The sequence below is a fragment of the Corythoichthys intestinalis genome, chromosome 1, assembly GCF_030265065.1.
Source record: "Corythoichthys intestinalis isolate RoL2023-P3 chromosome 1, ASM3026506v1, whole genome shotgun sequence".
In the NCBI taxonomy this organism is placed as follows: domain Eukaryota; kingdom Metazoa; phylum Chordata; class Actinopteri; order Syngnathiformes; family Syngnathidae; genus Corythoichthys; species Corythoichthys intestinalis.
The window spans coordinates 68,684,352-68,702,429 of NC_080395.1; the positions used below are offsets into that span (position 1 = coordinate 68,684,352).

At 37.6% G+C, this 18,078-nt stretch overlaps 1 protein-coding gene across 9 annotated transcripts in view; it reads right to left on the bottom strand.

Annotated features, from left to right (window-relative positions):
- Positions 1 to 18,078, bottom strand: part of herc1 (HECT and RLD domain containing E3 ubiquitin protein ligase family member 1) — a 213,087-nt gene that overhangs the window by 168,123 nt on the left and 26,886 nt on the right. For all 9 annotated transcript variants that reach the window (XM_057837769.1, XM_057837760.1, XM_057837822.1 and 6 more), the window contains exons 4-12: positions 17,391 to 17,585; positions 14,155 to 14,466; positions 13,988 to 14,084; positions 8,797 to 8,940; positions 5,606 to 5,733; positions 4,504 to 4,648; positions 3,977 to 4,148; positions 3,635 to 3,769; positions 3,201 to 3,366 (exon numbers count right to left, since the gene is read on the bottom strand). In XM_057837769.1, the coding sequence (XP_057693752.1) occupies positions 3,201 to 3,366; positions 3,635 to 3,769; positions 3,977 to 4,148; positions 4,504 to 4,648; positions 5,606 to 5,733; positions 8,797 to 8,940; positions 13,988 to 14,084; positions 14,155 to 14,466; positions 17,391 to 17,585 (1,494 nt within the window). The remainder of the gene's footprint in view (positions 1 to 3,200; positions 3,367 to 3,634; positions 3,770 to 3,976; positions 4,149 to 4,503; positions 4,649 to 5,605; positions 5,734 to 8,796; positions 8,941 to 13,987; positions 14,085 to 14,154; positions 14,467 to 17,390; positions 17,586 to 18,078) is intronic.

Here is an 18,078-nt window from a genome sequence, read left to right on the forward strand (position 1 = left end):
GTTTTCAACCCATCAAGCTGACTTCGCAAAATAGTGTACCTTAATGTATCTCAAAGGGAATGTGTTGTTCTTAACCTTAAGGGCAGCCTGACCACTAAGTCAAAGGCCCCGAGGGACCACTAAGTCAAAAGCCCCGAGGTACCACTAGGTCAAACGAAGGAGTAAGGATCCCCAGGTACGGCCTGACCACTAAATCAAAAGAAGGGAGTAAGGATTCCCAAAAGGCTAACGGCCATACGAAACTTCTAAGGGAGGCCAATTATTCTCGCCGTGTGTGAAACTCGAACGGGAGGGGAAGTTACGAGGCGCGAAACTTGTTATAAAGAAGCGACGGGGGCAGGTAGGGTTAGAGTCCGCTGTGGGATTACGCGCCGTCGCCCAGCCTTGGTATTTCTTTGCTCGCATTACTGAGGACGCCCGGCTCTCCGTCCTTCCAGCACACGGTAATGAGATTTATGTTATTGCATGTAATCTATGAGCTGAAATACATTTGTTGCTTGTTTGCTTGTACACTTTATACTGTGGGTTAAATAAAATGTGCCGCTTGTTTAACGCAGTGAAGTGTTATTGTTTGTTGTCCATGTAAGTTGCCGATTCTCCACGATCCTATATAGGCCATATTATTACAGTAATTGATTATTAACTGTGATAGGCTTAACAATTGTGATACTGTAATTGATTATAAGCAGTGTCTACTACCCATTGTGATACTGTATTTGATTATAAGCAGTGTCTACTCAAAGAATACTTGTCTGAGTGGATATAACAGACCAGTTAACCCATTGTAGCCTGGTGATTGAGTATAAACCTCGCTACTATTCATTTGCATTGATACTGTGATTGATCATAAGCAGTATCAGAATTGTTTCAAAACAACTTCAATAAAGCGTTATAAATAAGCGCTCCCGTCAGGGTGGACATTTCACGCGGGGCGGCTATTTTTCGGCACACAGCGGCCCGTTGTCGAACCGCCGATCAAGTTTCATTTTACAATCGTGACGATAGTGACGCTCAGCTGCCCAAATGTCGGTTTATATTCAGGCCGGTGCCGATTTTGGGTACCCGACGCCTCATCGTAACATCAACTGGAGTATGACTGGATGTTTTTGCATAGGGCGGGACCGGACGGGAGGAAACATCGATCTGGGCATCAAATATGGATCTGGTGACTGGATTGACCAAAGCTTTTACAAATAATGCTTTTATGCAACTCATCCTATTGAGTTTACAGCATCTGAAAGCACCGAGGCTTCCATAATTTGCAAGTGAATCCACCTTTAGAAACTACGATCATTGACAACACGGACACACAATGACGGACAATATGGCGGCACAACACAGCGATCAAGTGATTGTGTGACGTTGGTGATTGGGGTCTATAATAGCCCAGCGTCAGTCAATGTGAACAGTAACATTAGCTGCTGTTGGCTGTGTGCAGTGGGCAACCGCCAACGGGGTACTTCTGGTCATTTTGCTCTGATTAGTCATTTTATAAGTCTGAAATTTGGGCTCATTTTGGCTTTACTGCAAAACCAGAGGCATGGAGTATTTAGAATCCTGCATTTAAGCAGGTTTGGACTAAAGCAGTTTGCACAAAAAAATACGAGAAAATGTTTTAATGAAAGCCATACGTTGTTTAAACATAAAACAAAAACATTTTTGAGTGCTGGACGAGTTTTCAGGAATAAATTGATATAAATGTATTTTTATGTTCATTTTGTTTTTTCTAAAGTAATATAAAAATATCTCAATAATCTTCTTTAAGTGTATTATCGGGGTCGAATTGAATCGTGACCTGTCAATCGAGATACGAATTGTATCTTCAGATATGAGACAATACACACTCTTAATTATATCTACTGACAATCCAAGCAAAACGACCGGAAGTACCCTATCCGCCATTGCTGAGGTGTGCCGTCTGCAGTACACAGCCAGCAGCAGGCAACTAACGTGACTGTTTACATTTACTGATACTGGGCTGCTACTGATGTGTGGAAACACGCCAGTAATGGCGGCCACCACTAGAGGGCATCCACATATTTCTACTCTGACTTGTCAATAGAGTAGGCAGGCAGATTGGTGTGTCAAGAAGCAGTGGCCAGAATGCGGTCATTAATGAATTATTTATTATTTCTGTGCGGCCTGGTCAGGGGCGCTAGAAGTCACTCACAGCAGGAGGTGCTGAGGATCTTATTTTCTTTTTCTCCATCCAAAAACAGCCGTTCCGGTGCAAATTTGTCATGCTTGCGCTTTTTCTCCATCCAAGGTGTGCAGAATGGCAATACACACACGGTGGATAGTTTACGTACTACTACTAAACTACTACAACGACAGCATTCCATTTCACCTACAGTGTGTGTTGGGGTTTTTGTATTGGAAATAAAACCACCCGTGTATTATAATGCAAATCCCTGCTGGTAGATGGCGCAATGCTACACTAACATATCTGAAAACTAAAAGGTCCAATAAGCCTCGGTTTAACACCCACTTTTCACAACACTCACACGAATAGCTAACAGCACTCTGCAAGGCGGCAGCTCAACAGCAACACCAGACAATAATATAGCTACAATGTAAGTTATTTGAAATTTTGCTGTTTTTTTAAAGAAAAAAATCGCTAATTCGTTTTTGCTTCCTCTGTTAACAGGTAACTATGCCGTTCCAACTGTGCCTTATCCAACGTGACCTGGTAGCAAGCAAGCTATCAGGGGGTGACCATGTAATTAACAACAAAAAAATTTCAACATACTGTATATTTAATCCCTTAAGTTAAATAAGCTATTGTTTCAATGTTTTATTAATTGATTTATTTTTACCAAAAATAAATAAATCTAACAAAACGCTTTTTTTCCCTCCCCAACGCCACCAGGTACTGCAGCAACCTCAGTACCCCACTTCCCACGCCACTGGGGCCGCTAGCATATGCACCACGGACCGGTACCAGTCCCCAGCTCGGTGGTTGGGGGGACAACTGATATATTGCTTAAACCTGGGGTCCCCCAAACTACGGCCTCCGGCCCGTCAAGCCCATCAGACAGGGCCCAAGGCCATGACCATGAACAACCCTGTCCGCACAGGCAGTTTTCCTTTCAATTCCACTAGGTCACAAATTGCAAAGTTTTGAGCAATCCTTCACCCGAGACACTTTTTTTGTTTTTCTATTTTTGTTATGTATGTGTCATGTTTTGATCTTGTTTCACCTCCTGAATCTCATCTGGCACAGAAGAGTCCATCAGTCTGAAGAGCAGATTTCTCAGAGGTCTGGCTTGCCGACCTAAGATACTCGTAGCTACTCCCCCGGCAAGCGCAAGAGCCAGATGATTGGATAAAAGCCGAAGGCACAGCTTAAGAAAGTTATGATGCTCCCTGAAAACACATTATTTTTCAAATTTAACATATATGCGAGCATCTGTCACTTTACTATTATTTATAATAGGACCTATAAGTCATTGTACATCAACTACATGAAAGTAATAAGAAAAAACCTAAGACATGCTCAAAAATAAAACGTGTTCACGGTACACTCAAACAGATAGACTTAAGATCCAACAGTAAAAACATGTTGAGATCTAAGGTGAATACAAGGTCTAGAAAATCACAAAAGTACTGTCATTAGTTAGTTAGTCATTATTACCTCGATGAAGGGAAGGGGAGAGGAGGAACTTCACTGTTGATACCATCGCAATAGCGGTCAAGGAAGCAGCGCAAATGGGAGAAGGTGCTTTCCTCAAGGTCAACACAATAAGGTCTGTGCCAGGCTACCACTTGCCTAAAATGCAAAAAAATAAAATATGTTTATATCCAAGTGGAGAAGGTCCATCAATGCAAAAGAAACCGAAAAGAGGACCAACCACATACTGACAGGTCATGAGCTTAAGCATATGTTATAGCAGTGCAATAAAGAAATGCAGTACTTTGGAATTCTGCTAACCAGCACTAAGAATATTCCAAATGCATCCATAAATTGATAACTGACCTGTCTCTGGGAAGGGCTGTCCAGGCCAGACTATGAGAAGTTCCAGCTGATATCTGCTGTACAGTCACTCCATCCAAGCCTACTATTTTTCTCGGCTTTGTAATTGGTCCAGTGGAGTTTCCCTGCCCACACTGGCCCATGGAGTTGTTTCCCCATGCAAACACTTCATTGTCTGTGGACGTTAGATGGGATGAAGAGCCGTAACAAAGTTTAATTTCACGGGTCAAGTAATACACTGCGTTAATTACATCATTTTCAAAAGAGAGTATTATCATAATGTGGTCTTTGACTTATGTTGGGGAAAAAAAGGTTTCACAAATAAGAACTCATACTGTGTCAAAAAAACCACCCTTTTCACTAGAAGTCGTGCAGTGGTAAAACTTAAAGATTTAGCCAGTGACGAACAAGATTCATCACAGAGGAGTCAAAACAGATTCTGATTGTCATTCAGATGGTAAAATATCGAAGGTTACAACTGACACACAGTTTCAAATAGTGGCAGTCAAAATTCAACAGTGAAAGAATACCATGCGACAGGGCCAAACAGTGGCTGTCCCCTATTGAGATGTCCACAACCCTGGTTGTAGCCAGCTCCTCGATCAGCTTAGGTCTGAGTGCTGTCGCCTCAGAAGATCCACAACCCAGGCAAGCGCCGCAGCCCCAAGCATACACCTAAAATTAGGTAAACAAGAAGGAACATTGGCTGATGATTTATAATACATACATTTACAGTCATGTGAAAAAATTAGGACACCCCATGATATATTCAGTTCTTTATTAATCTTATTCATCTCTCCAAAGAACATTATTCCAGAAGTCCTGGTCTTTGTCTACATTTACTCTGGCAAACTTCAGTCTGGCTTTCATGTTCTTCTTGGAGAGCAAAGGTTTCCTCATTGCACAGCTCCCATGAAGGTTAAACTTGTGAAGTCTCTTTCTGATTGTAGAGGCATGCACTTTCACATCAACAGTAGCAAGAGCCTGCTGACAGTCCCGTGACAACATTTTAAGGTTTTTGGAGACTTTTAGCATATTGCGGTCTGATCTCGGAGTGAACTTGCTTGGACGGCCAGACTTGGGCATGTTTGCAGTTGTTTTGAAAGTCCTCCACTTGTAGACTATTTTCAAGGGGCTGGGGAATGGCTGATTTTATATTCTTTTGAGATCTTTTGGAATCCCTTACCAGACTCACAAGTGTCTACAATATTCTTTCGGAAGGCCTCAGATAGCTCCTTTGTCTCACCATGGTGTTTTCTCTCACTTCAACAGTCAGGGGCACATCAAACTAAATGTGAGGTGTAAATAAGGCAAGCCTCCTTCAAAACACTGGGTAATGATGTTCTAATCTTGTACACATGTGTGTGATTTTAGCCATTTTAAGTGGGATTGAAATTTTTGAAAGGGTAAAGAGACTTTATGGACACCCTGTATATATTTTAAGGCCAGATCATAACTTTAAGATGTGCCAAAATAATCAAATTTTCTGGCTCAGATTAGCCATTTTCTTTCATAAGAAAAACCTAGTGTAAACTGTGCAAAAAAATAATTCATTTTCATTTTCCATGCCGCTTTTCCTCAAAAGGAAGAAAAGGAAAACCACTTTTTCACAGCCCTGTATCACCACATTACCTGTCCAGTTGAAGTTAAGGCAAGAGACGATTGACTGCCAGCGCACACTTTCCTGATGAACATGCCTTGTAGAGCTTCCACCACTTTGGGTTTGTAAACTCGATTAGTATCACCATGACCAAGTTTTCCTGTCAAAAAACAGTGTTGTTTTTGCGTTTTAGAAAATACATACAGAGTGAACATAAGATTTATCAGCCACAAAGCTGTTGGTGAGAATCAACTTCAAACAATACACCATATTTTTCCGGATGATAAGTCGCAGCCCTCAAACACACACACAGTTTGCCTGGAGGTGCGACTTATACTCTGGAGAGATTTATATGTGAAACTATTAAAGGTCAGGGTCTTAAACTGATTCTAATATGGCCCACAGTTGGTTTTCATTGCAACAGATCCAGCACAGACAGTTTAGTTTAATTGTACTATTTATTGAGAATTAAAAAAAAAAAATTCCAAACGGCTTGTCTAATGTACAAGGTATTACATGGCCTTGCCCCACTTCCTATGTTGGACTTTTAAAAAAAAAAAAAAAAAAAACAGCAGTCTTAGGACCAGAGTAGAGGTGACTGTGAGGTCCCAATCAAAAAAACTGCCTTCGGTCACAGTTCTCTCTCTATAAAGGCCAATAAAATCTAATAAAGTTTACCAATCGCAATCAGGGAGTGTCCCACAATACGAACCTTCAAAACCCAGCTCAAGCAGTGGCTGAAAGTAAACCAGTCCTGCAATCACTGACTTTTAAATTATTAGTAACATATTGTACTGGACTGTTATTGTAATCTTTTGCTGTTTTTTTTTGTCTTTTTGTGTCTTTGTGTTACATGCCTAGGGTCTGCTGGTCTAAATTAGCATTTTTGCCACAATATGGCATATTTCCATATTTTAGATGTTCATCAATGTGCACTGTCCCTATTAAATAAATAAACAAACCAATGAAGTTTGCTGAAACAAGCAGCACCTGACTGCAATCAACTGATTATACTTGCAAGACACCAGATTGGTGAAAAGGTGTCCTCTTATTCAGTTGGAAAGAAAGCTGCAACCACTGCGCACCTTTGTGGTACTGGTTTGAGACCCCAGATTAAAGGGAAGTCAGACTAAAGTGACATGTTGGTTCTATTTCTTTAATGTTAGCAATAAGGCTGCAACAACCAATCAAAAGAATCACTTAAAATCGCTTAATAAATTAGTTACCAATTAATTTGATAATCGATTTTTGCCGGCAGCTACAAGCAGTCTGTTTGGGTCCTTGTTTGTGTGTAATATGAGGCTCCATGTATGTGCCAGTGATGAGACTAAGTGAGAGACAGATCACTGTTACACTCAGGTTTAGTTGCTGAATCAATATTACGAATTGTCAAGAGTTAGATTGTCTTTGTGTTGTTAGATCCCGTGTGTCCAATGAAGCCAATTGTATTGTTTGTATTCTATGCTAATGAGACATTACTACTTAGCACGGAGCGCTAAGCTAGTTAGTAATTATGCTAATCAGTGCCTTATGCGTCCATTTGTAGTGTTTCGGAGAAGCATATGAGCACTTAAGTTATTGTTAGATCGTAAAGTTGTCTCATATTTTATAAAGAAACCACACACGTAACCCAATTAATATAATAGTTTAGAGTCTCCTTTCAATACAAACTCCCATTTAAACTGGAAATTGTCATACAACCGAGTGTCCTTTGAAGTGGATTTGGATTGTATTTATGAACAACTGTTTGATAAACAAATCATATTCATTACAGTCTGCCTCATTCATATTAGATTTGTTAATTACTTTGTTCAAAGAAAATAAATGATTCATTGACACAATTTTAATCAGCGCTTTGCCCACAAGAAAAAAATGTCAATCAGCAGCAGTTTTTTTTTTTGTTTGTTTTGAATTAAGAGGCTTTGGTGTGATTTGTGTACTGAGAAATTCTTTTTATGCTTTACACTCAGAACTTTTACTAAAAACTTTAGGAAGTTTATGTACTTAAATCAGTACAGGTGTAGGCTACAGAACCTGTAATAAATGTTTTTTTTTTTTTTTTAAGGAAATGGTCATCCATTTCATCTTCATTGTTACTTACAACATGCCTAAAACAACTTTGTTATATTGCTAAGTTAATTGAAAATATTATTTGATTAATCGATTCATCGTTTAATGTACGATTCAATTAATCGATATTAAAAAAATTATCGTTAGTTGCAGCCTTAGCTAGCAACTCATCTATAACATACAGCCTTTGAAAATAAGTCACTGTTCAATACAATATTAAAAACTTTATTTCGATGGAAGTCGCCATTGTTGTTTAGGTCGCAATGTGTCGTGGCATTAATGGTGCCGCTGGCTTCAGCAGCTATGTGTAGCAATGGGCTCAACCGTTCTACCTCTCCAGTTTAGGCCAATACGAAATTAAAATAATCTGACCAATACAGAAGGGAAAATCAAACTGAAAATGTAGACAACATGCAAGAGGAATCTTTAGTTGGTTACGTTCAGTGGTGTATCTGTGTTAAATGTTTACCATTCCCAACACAAATGGAAGCATCTGCTGCACTTCATTTCTGTCGAGGTCACTGGTATGTTACTTGTTTGACATAGTGTTATTTGAGGGTCTATTTCTTCAATTTTTTCTCTTTTGCTCAAAATAACAACAAAAGCACACAGCTTCAGTAAAGTGAATGAGGTATATAATGAGTTTAAATTCGTTATTTTTCTGTCAGTTACTGTTCATTATCAACACCATGAATGCAAATGGTATGCTCACATAACAAATCCCAAGCAGCTTAAGTTTAGAGACATCTAATGGTCAATAAACATAACTACTGTGCTAGGAAGTGACCTGTCCTTGAACAAAGGCTTCTACATTCACTTTGAAGGCAACATGCATTTTGTCCAAAACCAATAATGAAAAACAGATCCCAATAATATCAGATATCAAATTAAAATGATTTTATCGGCCGATATTATCGATCACCCGATAATTTATTAGTTTTCCGATATTACGTGGGGAAAAAAAAGTTTCATTAAGCGTCAAGTTTACATAATTGTTAATACCTCAAATATTTAGTTTGATTTTAAATGCCTGAATTTTGACAAAATCAATTTATTGACTTTTAATGCTTTTTAATGACCCGCATTAACCTTGTAGTATATAACTCATTCAAATGTTGTTTAAAAAACAAATTTTGTAAACGTGTTTACACACCATTGTCTCCTCCTCCAAAGGACCACACGGTACGGCCATCTTTTGAGAGAGCAATTGTATGAGAGCTGCCACACGACACTTCGCCAACATTGCTGATGTCTTTGACCAAGGTGGGAATGTTTCGGCTGTTGCTGTCACCATGACCTGTTAAAAAAAAAAAAAAAACATCATGACAGTTCATGCAGGAGAATTGAAGAATTGTTCTATTTAACCACTAATATGCCATACAAATGTATCTACAGTCAGGTTTATAAATACTGAAGCAACACCACAATTTTCATCTTTTTGGGTCTAAATACCACTGCAATGGATAACTTAAGTACCGGTAAAGATGCACTTTAATTGCAGGCTTTCAGCTCCAATTTTAGGATGTTCGCATCCAAATAAGGTGAACAGCATAAGAATGCTCTTGGACCCCTCTTTACTGCTGTATTTTAAGCCAAAAGAAATGTTGTGTTTGATAGACCAATATGTCTATATGCTGCCACAGGAGTTTCATGGCCCATTAACCCCCCCGAACTATTTTTAATTTGTCCGTTTTACCCTGGAAATCCCCGTTTACATATGTCGCGCAACCGCTTTTGCTTAAAAAAAAAAGCCATAAAAAGAAGGTAAGTAATTATATTCATTATTCGAAATTAGACATGTGCCGGTTACCGGTTTCACGGTTTACCGTGGTGTGAAAACGTCGCGGTTTCAAAACCACTAAAATTTTCCGTCATACCTTAGTACGGTATTCGCTATTTTTCACGTGCCAAAATGCAGCCGAAGTGGCTTGGTGCGGCACCGCTCACCCCTTCCCGTTTGTTGCCGTGAGTGTCACTAAACAGCCAGCAAACCCAAAAACAAATCCTCCAAACACAAGGCGTACTTTTCTTCAATTTATTGAGCTCTCAAATCGTGGTGAAATATACAAATAAATACATTTAAAACGCTGTACAATTGTATTTTTCCACGTGTGATTAGGTTCAACAGGATAGCAGTAGCTCCATTAAAAAGTTCGCCAAAAACAAAACACACATTTTCCTTTCAAATTCAATATACAAACTAACTAAAACTTACAAAGACGAATGTTAGCCTAGGCTAAACTGCGAGAGCAGCTTCTTTTATGTCTCACAGCCGCTGAGTGAGAGAAAAGCTTGAATGCAGGGGGGAAAGGAAAATAATCGCGTCAAAGATCGCAAATTGAGAGAAGAGGTCTCACTCCTCACTTTTTTTTTGTTTTTTTTGATGAAACCTTTCCTCAACAATATTTACATTTTAACTAATTTATAAAACTAACTTATACATTTTTAACTAACTTATTAACTTATGAATTCTTTGTTCTTTTTAACACAAAGGCATGGCATCATGTAGACTAGAGTTGACATAGTGGCTGAAAATGGAGAAACTTCACTTGAGCTTCCCCCTAGGGCTGGGCGATATGGCCTTAAACATGTATCACGATAAATTGAGCAGATTTATCTCGATAACGATAAATGACGATAAATTCGCCCAAGCGTACTGTTATATAATTTGAAAATCTGAATCAATGCATGAAATACAGATTAACTGTTTCTTGTTGATTTATTTACCAGCATTCAATTTCATATACTGTATTTAACAATTGTACATGCAGTCTAAACATTGTTTATAAAAATCTATTGTAAGCAATAAGAATTCAAGTATGTACACTATCAAAATCAATATGCCTGTGCAAACATGTCATTGTAACACAAATGACTTGCAGCTTGAACAGTACACTTCAAAAAGACAACTTATTGTTAATGGCTGCTGTGACATAATTATTAAATACAAGTGTTTACATTATGGTTTCAGGGTCCCCCCCAGTGCATTTTTTAATAAATGCACGCACAAATGAACCCCCAAACAAACAGAGAGACACACACATTAAAGCTATATTGATCTTCTTCAAATGAAACGCTTAAGATTTTATGATAGCAACAATGACACAGAAATAAGCACATAGTAATTGCTAGATGCAGTCTGTGCCCAATCCACTCGTTAAGTTCAGCCGTTTCGACAAAGTTAGAGCCGCTAACCGACTCCATCACGTTCATTTGTAGCGTTAGCCGCTAGCTAGCGTTAGCCTGGCTACCAGTAGAAAGCACTGAAAGCACCATCTCCGGAAATCGTGAGAACAAGGGAGGACAGCGGGTGAAAGCCCGTCTGGATGCCACCAAGAGTCTACTAAATGTTGGTTGAAAGTTTGGTGAACCTCCCTTAAGCCACACTCACTCACGTTTTGCTTGTAGCGTTAGCTGCTAGCGTTAGCTTACCAGGCTTTTGTTTGATTGGCTTCTTGATGATCACGTGACTCCCTACGTAAGCCCATTGACTGCTTTCTTAAAGGGGAACGAACAACACAGAATCAAAGCGGGATGAAAAGACTATATTTTCTTGTTTTATTAATTTACCGAATTTACCGACATGGTCAAAATTACGTCGGTCATCGTTAAGAATTTCGGTAACGGTAAATTTTCGGTTTACCGCCCTGCCCTACTTCCCCCCTCAAAAAAAAGTCATACAGTATATATTTTTAATTTTATTTAGAAGTGTTTTTACTTTTTATAGCAATTATTTTGTTCTTACTCTAATATTGAGCAACTTGAGCTGTGGCTGTGCGTATCGTCTAGGTTCTATTTATTTTAATTTTATATAATATTTGTTATTTTTTGTTAATTTATTTATTTTCACATTATATTCATGTTCCAATTTGCAAATATGTTTTGAAAAAATCGTGTTCAATGGATTTTTTTTTTTTTTTTTTTTTTTAAACCCATACATCTCAAAATTTTGGAGCTATAATTGCAATACCGTGATACCGCGGTATTTTTGCTCACGGTTATCGTACCGTGAAAATCTCATACCGGCACATGCCTATTCGAAATGTCTGTCATTTTTAGTAAAGAATTAATAATTGATGTCTAAAATTTAATTTTTAAAAACTAACTTTGAAAAAAATTAGTCACTCACATATTTTAAACTTTTTTTTTAAATTACGTCACAATGAAAAAAATAGTGTCTGTAAATAATTCATGGATATCTACCTCATAAATGTCGCTTTATTGTATTTTTTTTGTTACTATCACATTTTCCCAGATATTTTAGATGATATATAATTGATCCAAACAAAGAAAAATTGGGTGGGGGGGGGGCAAATATGTGAAAGAAAATCTCAACAACTCCTTGATGTTTGCGATTCCTGCATCTTGTTATCACCCTTGTCACCCTCGTTATATTCCCGTGTTTCACCCATAAAATCCCCAAAAAGTCCAGCTGTGGCCATTCACAGCTGTGTCTTGACATTCGGTGATACATGCTACACTGAGTTTTTGAATCGAAACAAGGTAAGTACGCGATAATATCTCGTTAAAATCATGGTGTCTTTAATTATGCTCTCTCATGCTCTCATGACCTCCAGTTAGGGTTTCGCTGTTTATTTTTATTTATTTTTTTAAAATGCCTTCCTGTTCAAAATTTTTAGGACAATTTTGAAATTTGGTCAAATTGGCAGCTTCAAGTCACCTGAGCGCCAAATATATATATATATATATATATATATATATATATATATATATATATATATATATTAGGGCTGTCAAAATTATCGCGTTAACGGGAGTTAATTAATTTTTTAAATTAATCCCGTTAAAAAAATTGACGCAATTAACGCACTTGGCCCAGTTTAGACAGATTTAAATGACAGGAGTGAAAGGCCCACTTGTTAATTGTGTTTTGCGGAGTTTTGCTGCCCTCTGCTGGCGCTTGGGTGCGACTGATTTTATAGTGTAAGTAATTATTGCCATCAACAATGGCGGGCTACAAGTTTATTTTTTGATTGAAAATTTTACAAATTTTATTAAAACGAAAACATTAAGAGGGGTTTTAATATAAAATTTCTATAACTTGTACTAACATTTTTCATAAAGAACTACAAGTCTTTCTATCCATGGATCACTTTAACAGAATGTTAATAATGTTAATGCCATCTTGTTGATTTATTGTTATAATAAACAAATACAGTCCTTAAGTACCGCATGCTGAATATATATATATCCATCTTGCGTTTTATCTTTCCATTCCAACAATAATTTACAGAAAAATATGGCATATTATATAGATGGTTTGAATTGCGATTAATTGCGATTAATTACGATTAATTAATTTTTAAGCTGTAATTAACTCGATTAAAATTTTTAATCGTTTGACAGCCCTAATATATATATATATATATATATATATATATATATATATATATATATATATATATATATGTATATATTATATATCCGCTTTAAGAGGGAGCAAATAAAGGTACAAATGACACTTTTAACAACAACACCGGCACATCACAGTGCAAATGAACGACTCAAATCATACAGAGAAAGCAACCAGTTTTAAAGGCAAAGAAATCCACTTCAATGGTCAATTCAATCACCAGATCGGAATACGATCAATCATACATTTCACTTGATAAAGACAAAACTTAATAGAAAATGTTCCTTGGACAAGCAGGAACTTAGTAGAACATGAGTGGGCAACTTTCCAACAAAGGGAAGAATGGGTACAGGTTTTCATTCCCACCCATCAAAAGGACACCTTTTCATCAATTTGGTGTTTTACAAGTGAAATTAGTTGACTGCAGTCAGGTACTCCTCGTTTACATTACATTACGTTACATTTGGCAAAGCTGACACAGGTTTCTGTATCGCATCTTCAACAATCAATTTGAAACCTTTCCATACCCCACTCCTACCGCAGTGCATGTTTTTTTTTTTTTTTTTTTTTTTTAAATTCCCCCGTTTCTAGTTTGTTTTTCACTCCTTGTTGCTTCATATCGAAAAGGAAATACCAGGATGCGGACTCGTGGAGGGCGCCAGCGTGGGACGGGAAGATTAAAAAGAGGGCTGGGCCACAGCGTTCACGTGCGCAGGAATGCACAGCGCCCTCTCCGTTTAATCCAAATTATTTATTTTATGACAAGTATTCCTTAGTTTAACATCCATACATTGTTTTAGTATAAATATAATATATATTTATATTTGAAAAAGTTAGCGAGAGAGGAGTCGGCCCGACCCGACTGTAAATAATTGACATTTGGGTTTGAGCTCAAGATATATGCTCTAGTTCGAACACAGCTCAAAACTGGCCAGATTATCTTTATATGCATTTAATCTGAATTACTTACCCAATCTTCCAAAATCACCTTCACCCCATGTATAAAGCTCTCCATCTTCACTGACTGCAGCACTGTGTCTATAGCCAGCAGATACACATACCACCACCTGATATAAAAAGAAAAACACATTATGAATTTTTAATAAATTAAATTTAGCTGATTAGCTGAGGGCCTACCTTTCCTTGTAGTGGTCCTTGGATCAGTTTAGGATATTTCTGTGTTGAGCTGTTCCCGTGACCGAGCTTGCCATAATCACCATCACCCCAGCTGAACACTTCACCCTCCGTAGTGAAGGCTAGTGTGTGGCCATCCGAGCCCTTAGATGATGACACTTTTTTGATGGCACGGTGGGGTTCAAATGTCAGCTTTTTAAGTGTGGACTGGTTGTTGGAGTCCCCGAGGCCTAATCGGCCATAGCTTCCCTTTCCACAAGCCCGCACAGAGCCATCAGAAGAGATTACAAATGTACAGTATTGGCCAGCCTCAATCTGTCAAAATAAAGAAAATGTTTTAACAGAATATCGAAGAGTTAACTGAAGAACTGATTTCTCGGTGCAGTTAATCCATGCTGATTCTTTCACCTTCTAAATGTACGCCATAGTGGGTAAAGACCAAGTTTTCCTGTTCTGCACTTAGAATATACTGTATTTGCCTTGAACTCTGGACACATTTCCTCATCTGGATTTATCTGCCAAATTCTGATTTGGACATCAAGGGTACAATTCTGGGCTCTGGTCTTCCTGTGTGGAGTTTGCATGTTCTCCCTGTTCCTGCGTGGGTTTTCTGCGGGTAATCCAGTTTCCTCCCACATCCCAAAAACCTGCTTGGTAGGCTGATTGAACACTCTAAATTGTCCATCAATGTGAGTGTGTGCATGAATGTTTGTCTGTCTCCTTGTTCCTTGCATTTGGCTAGCAAAGATTTCAGGGCAGACGCCGCTTACTGCTCATAGTTAGCTGGGAAAGGCTCCAGGACCCCCATAAAGATAAAAGGCTTGGAGGATGAATGAATGATTGAATGAATGAACTCTGATTTAGTTCCATATAGGACTGCAGCTATGTATGATTTAGATAATCGATTAATCTATCAATTACTTGGTTCGAATAATCGAGTAATCTGATTACGAACATCTAATAAATTGCAGAATAAATTTTAGGATATGTAAAACAATTAAACACGTGTTTATGCTAATATATACAAAACATACAATCAGTAAATATATACAAAAAAACTACAAAATACAATTCTAACCTAAATAACGAATCCATAAACATATTAGCTCAAACATACCTTATGGTGGTCATAACAGGGAGCAGCAGGATTCAGCCATGTTAGACGAGTTTTGGCGTATTTACTGTGACCACTAGAGGGCACTGTATCCACCCAAATCAATAAAACTAAATGCAACACTTTCAAAACAAACCATTACAATGTCACTAATTAAACGAATACTTGGAACAGCAAAATACTCGAAGCAGCAAAATTTTATTAAAAGCTTTTTTTTCCTAATCAAATTACTCGAATCAATCATTAATCGTTGCAGTACTAGTTCCATATAAACATTTTTGTTTTTAAGTGATCCATACCAGTTATCGTTGTATATGCAAATTACTTTCACAGGTTTACGGCAATAAGTACTTTAATCCGTGTACATGTTGAATTTTGGCAAGCTTTTTAAAGTGTTTCTAGTAATGCAGCAACGATTAATCGATTAACTCTAGTATTCGATTAGAAAAAAATATTCGAATTAAATTTTCATGCCTCGAGTATTCGTTTAATTAAAGTGGCGTTGTAATGTTTTATTTTAAAAGTGTTAACATTTAGTTTATTGATTGGGGTGGATACATTGCCCTCTGGTCTGCCTCATTTCACATGGCTTAAGACCAACGTAAGCTAAGTTTTTCTTCGGGCTAATGTTTTTTAATGCATTCATAATTTAGTTTCTATGTACATTTAGCTGTTTTTGTGTGAACATGAGTCTGAACCATTTGGTATGAGCATTGGCAAAAAAAGTTAGCATTTTATAGCATTTAAGCTAGCGGACTTTTGCCAAGTAAGTTAGCCAATTGTTCTTTTGTTGCACATAGATCCTCATTTATTTCTTTTTAATACCGTTTGAGGCTCAGCTCAGGTATTTTAATTGTTCATGTTCCTTTTCCGATTACTCCATTATTCGAACTAACTAGTTAATCGATTAATCGACTTCTAAAATAATCGATAGCTGCAGCCCTAGTTTACAGTGAGTGGAAATTGGCTAGTATTAGCGGAGCATTGTGGATTTTTGACAAAACATCCAAAATCTGTATTTTTGAAATATATGAATTCCATGAATAACAATCTAAGGAATTTGAACGAGCTATTATTTTTGTGAATTAGCAACGATAAATCAAAACTTGGTAATATTTGTGCATGATACAGTTTGATTTGTCAGGGGTGTCACACTCATCATGGTTCACGGGCCGCATCCACGGCAATTAGATTTTAAGTGGGCCAAACTTTTTTTTACTGCATTAAAACATACTGGTATATTTTTTGGGCATAGTAAATTATAAACAACAGCAATTAATTCTTTCAAACCATATGCATTAACAATAATATACTCATTTGTAACTGCACATAAAATATCGTAAAGTTTTTTAAGTCTAATTTTTGCGTATGCATTAGAAACACCTTTAATCTTCAAATTACACTATTTGAAATGCTTACATCTATGTTTAATATTGAAGGAATTATGACATTTTTAGGGCAGCAGATTGGATGAGCTTTTACCAAGTATGCCTCATAGATCAAGGGTTCAATTACAGGCTCTGGAGTGCTGTGTGGAGTTTGCATGTTCTACCCGCGCCCGCGTGGATGTACTTGAAAAACTTTGAAGGATCTTGCGGGTACACGAAGTGCTATTCCGTATGTGAAAGTAATGGTAAGAAAAATATGAACACTATGGCAAAAGTAGCTTTTGAGATGAAGGTACCTTGTGATTCAAGCTTTACAATTTAAAAGCAGAAAATATACAGCTATAATTTGTTTTATATATTGTATGCAAAAGGAAAGGCTTTGAATTTCTGCCTTAGTTAGGTAAAGGTCAGTAGCTCCACAGGATGAAGGTCAAGGTCAAAGGTTACATAACAAAATCTACAACCTTAAACATTGAGATAGGTACAATTTGATGCCAGAAATAGACTTTCTGGCGTTTTCCCGGTCCAACAACACCAATTTTGATTAATTGGACCAGGGGTTCTGAGAAATGGGACATTTGGAATTTAGAAGATCGAAAAGGTCAAGAGTTCAAGAGTACATATCTTCATAACCCCTGACCTGATTGTGCTGTAAATTTGAATTTGATATTTCCTCGTCCAAAACATCATATCAGGCATACTGTATAAAGCGCACCAGAGCATATATATTGTCTTACTGTCTGTGCATCAGCAAAGCTGGGGGCCAGCTTCGGTTGCAGAATTTTCTCCTGTGTACCCTCCACTAGTTGATGGCTGCTGTTACTTCCCCACACGTAAACCTCACAGGTTTCCGATACTACAGGTGATTCCCCAGTCTGGATGCTGTCTGGACTGACACAGGTTCGGGAGTAGTCGGATGCCATTCGACATACCTGGAGGGAAAACTTAGATTTAACCCTCTGGTGCATAGCAGTCACTAATGTGGCCAGCTACTAAAAAGTCTCTTTCTCTATAATGAATGACAAATAAAAACTTTTTAAAAATCTAGATTGAAAAAGGCTGCTGTAGTTGGACATTCATTTTAAAACAGAATTCTACAAAAAACAAACAAGTATTGCTAGTTACAGTGATGTGAAAAAATTAGGAAAACTAATGAAATATTCAGTTCTTTATTTATATCAACAAAAATGCATATTTTAACTGAGGAAAAAGTTAGGACACCCTTCCACCTAATAGCTAGTGTTACCCCCTTTGGCTGAAATAACTTCAGTCAGACGCTTTTTGTAGCACTCTACCAGTCTTTGACATTCATCTGAAAGTTTGCCCCACTCCTCAACACAGAATACTTTCAGCTGTGAGATGTTTGAGGGGTTTCTTGCATGTACAGCCCGTTTCAAGTCACCCTGCAGCATCTCAATGGGATAA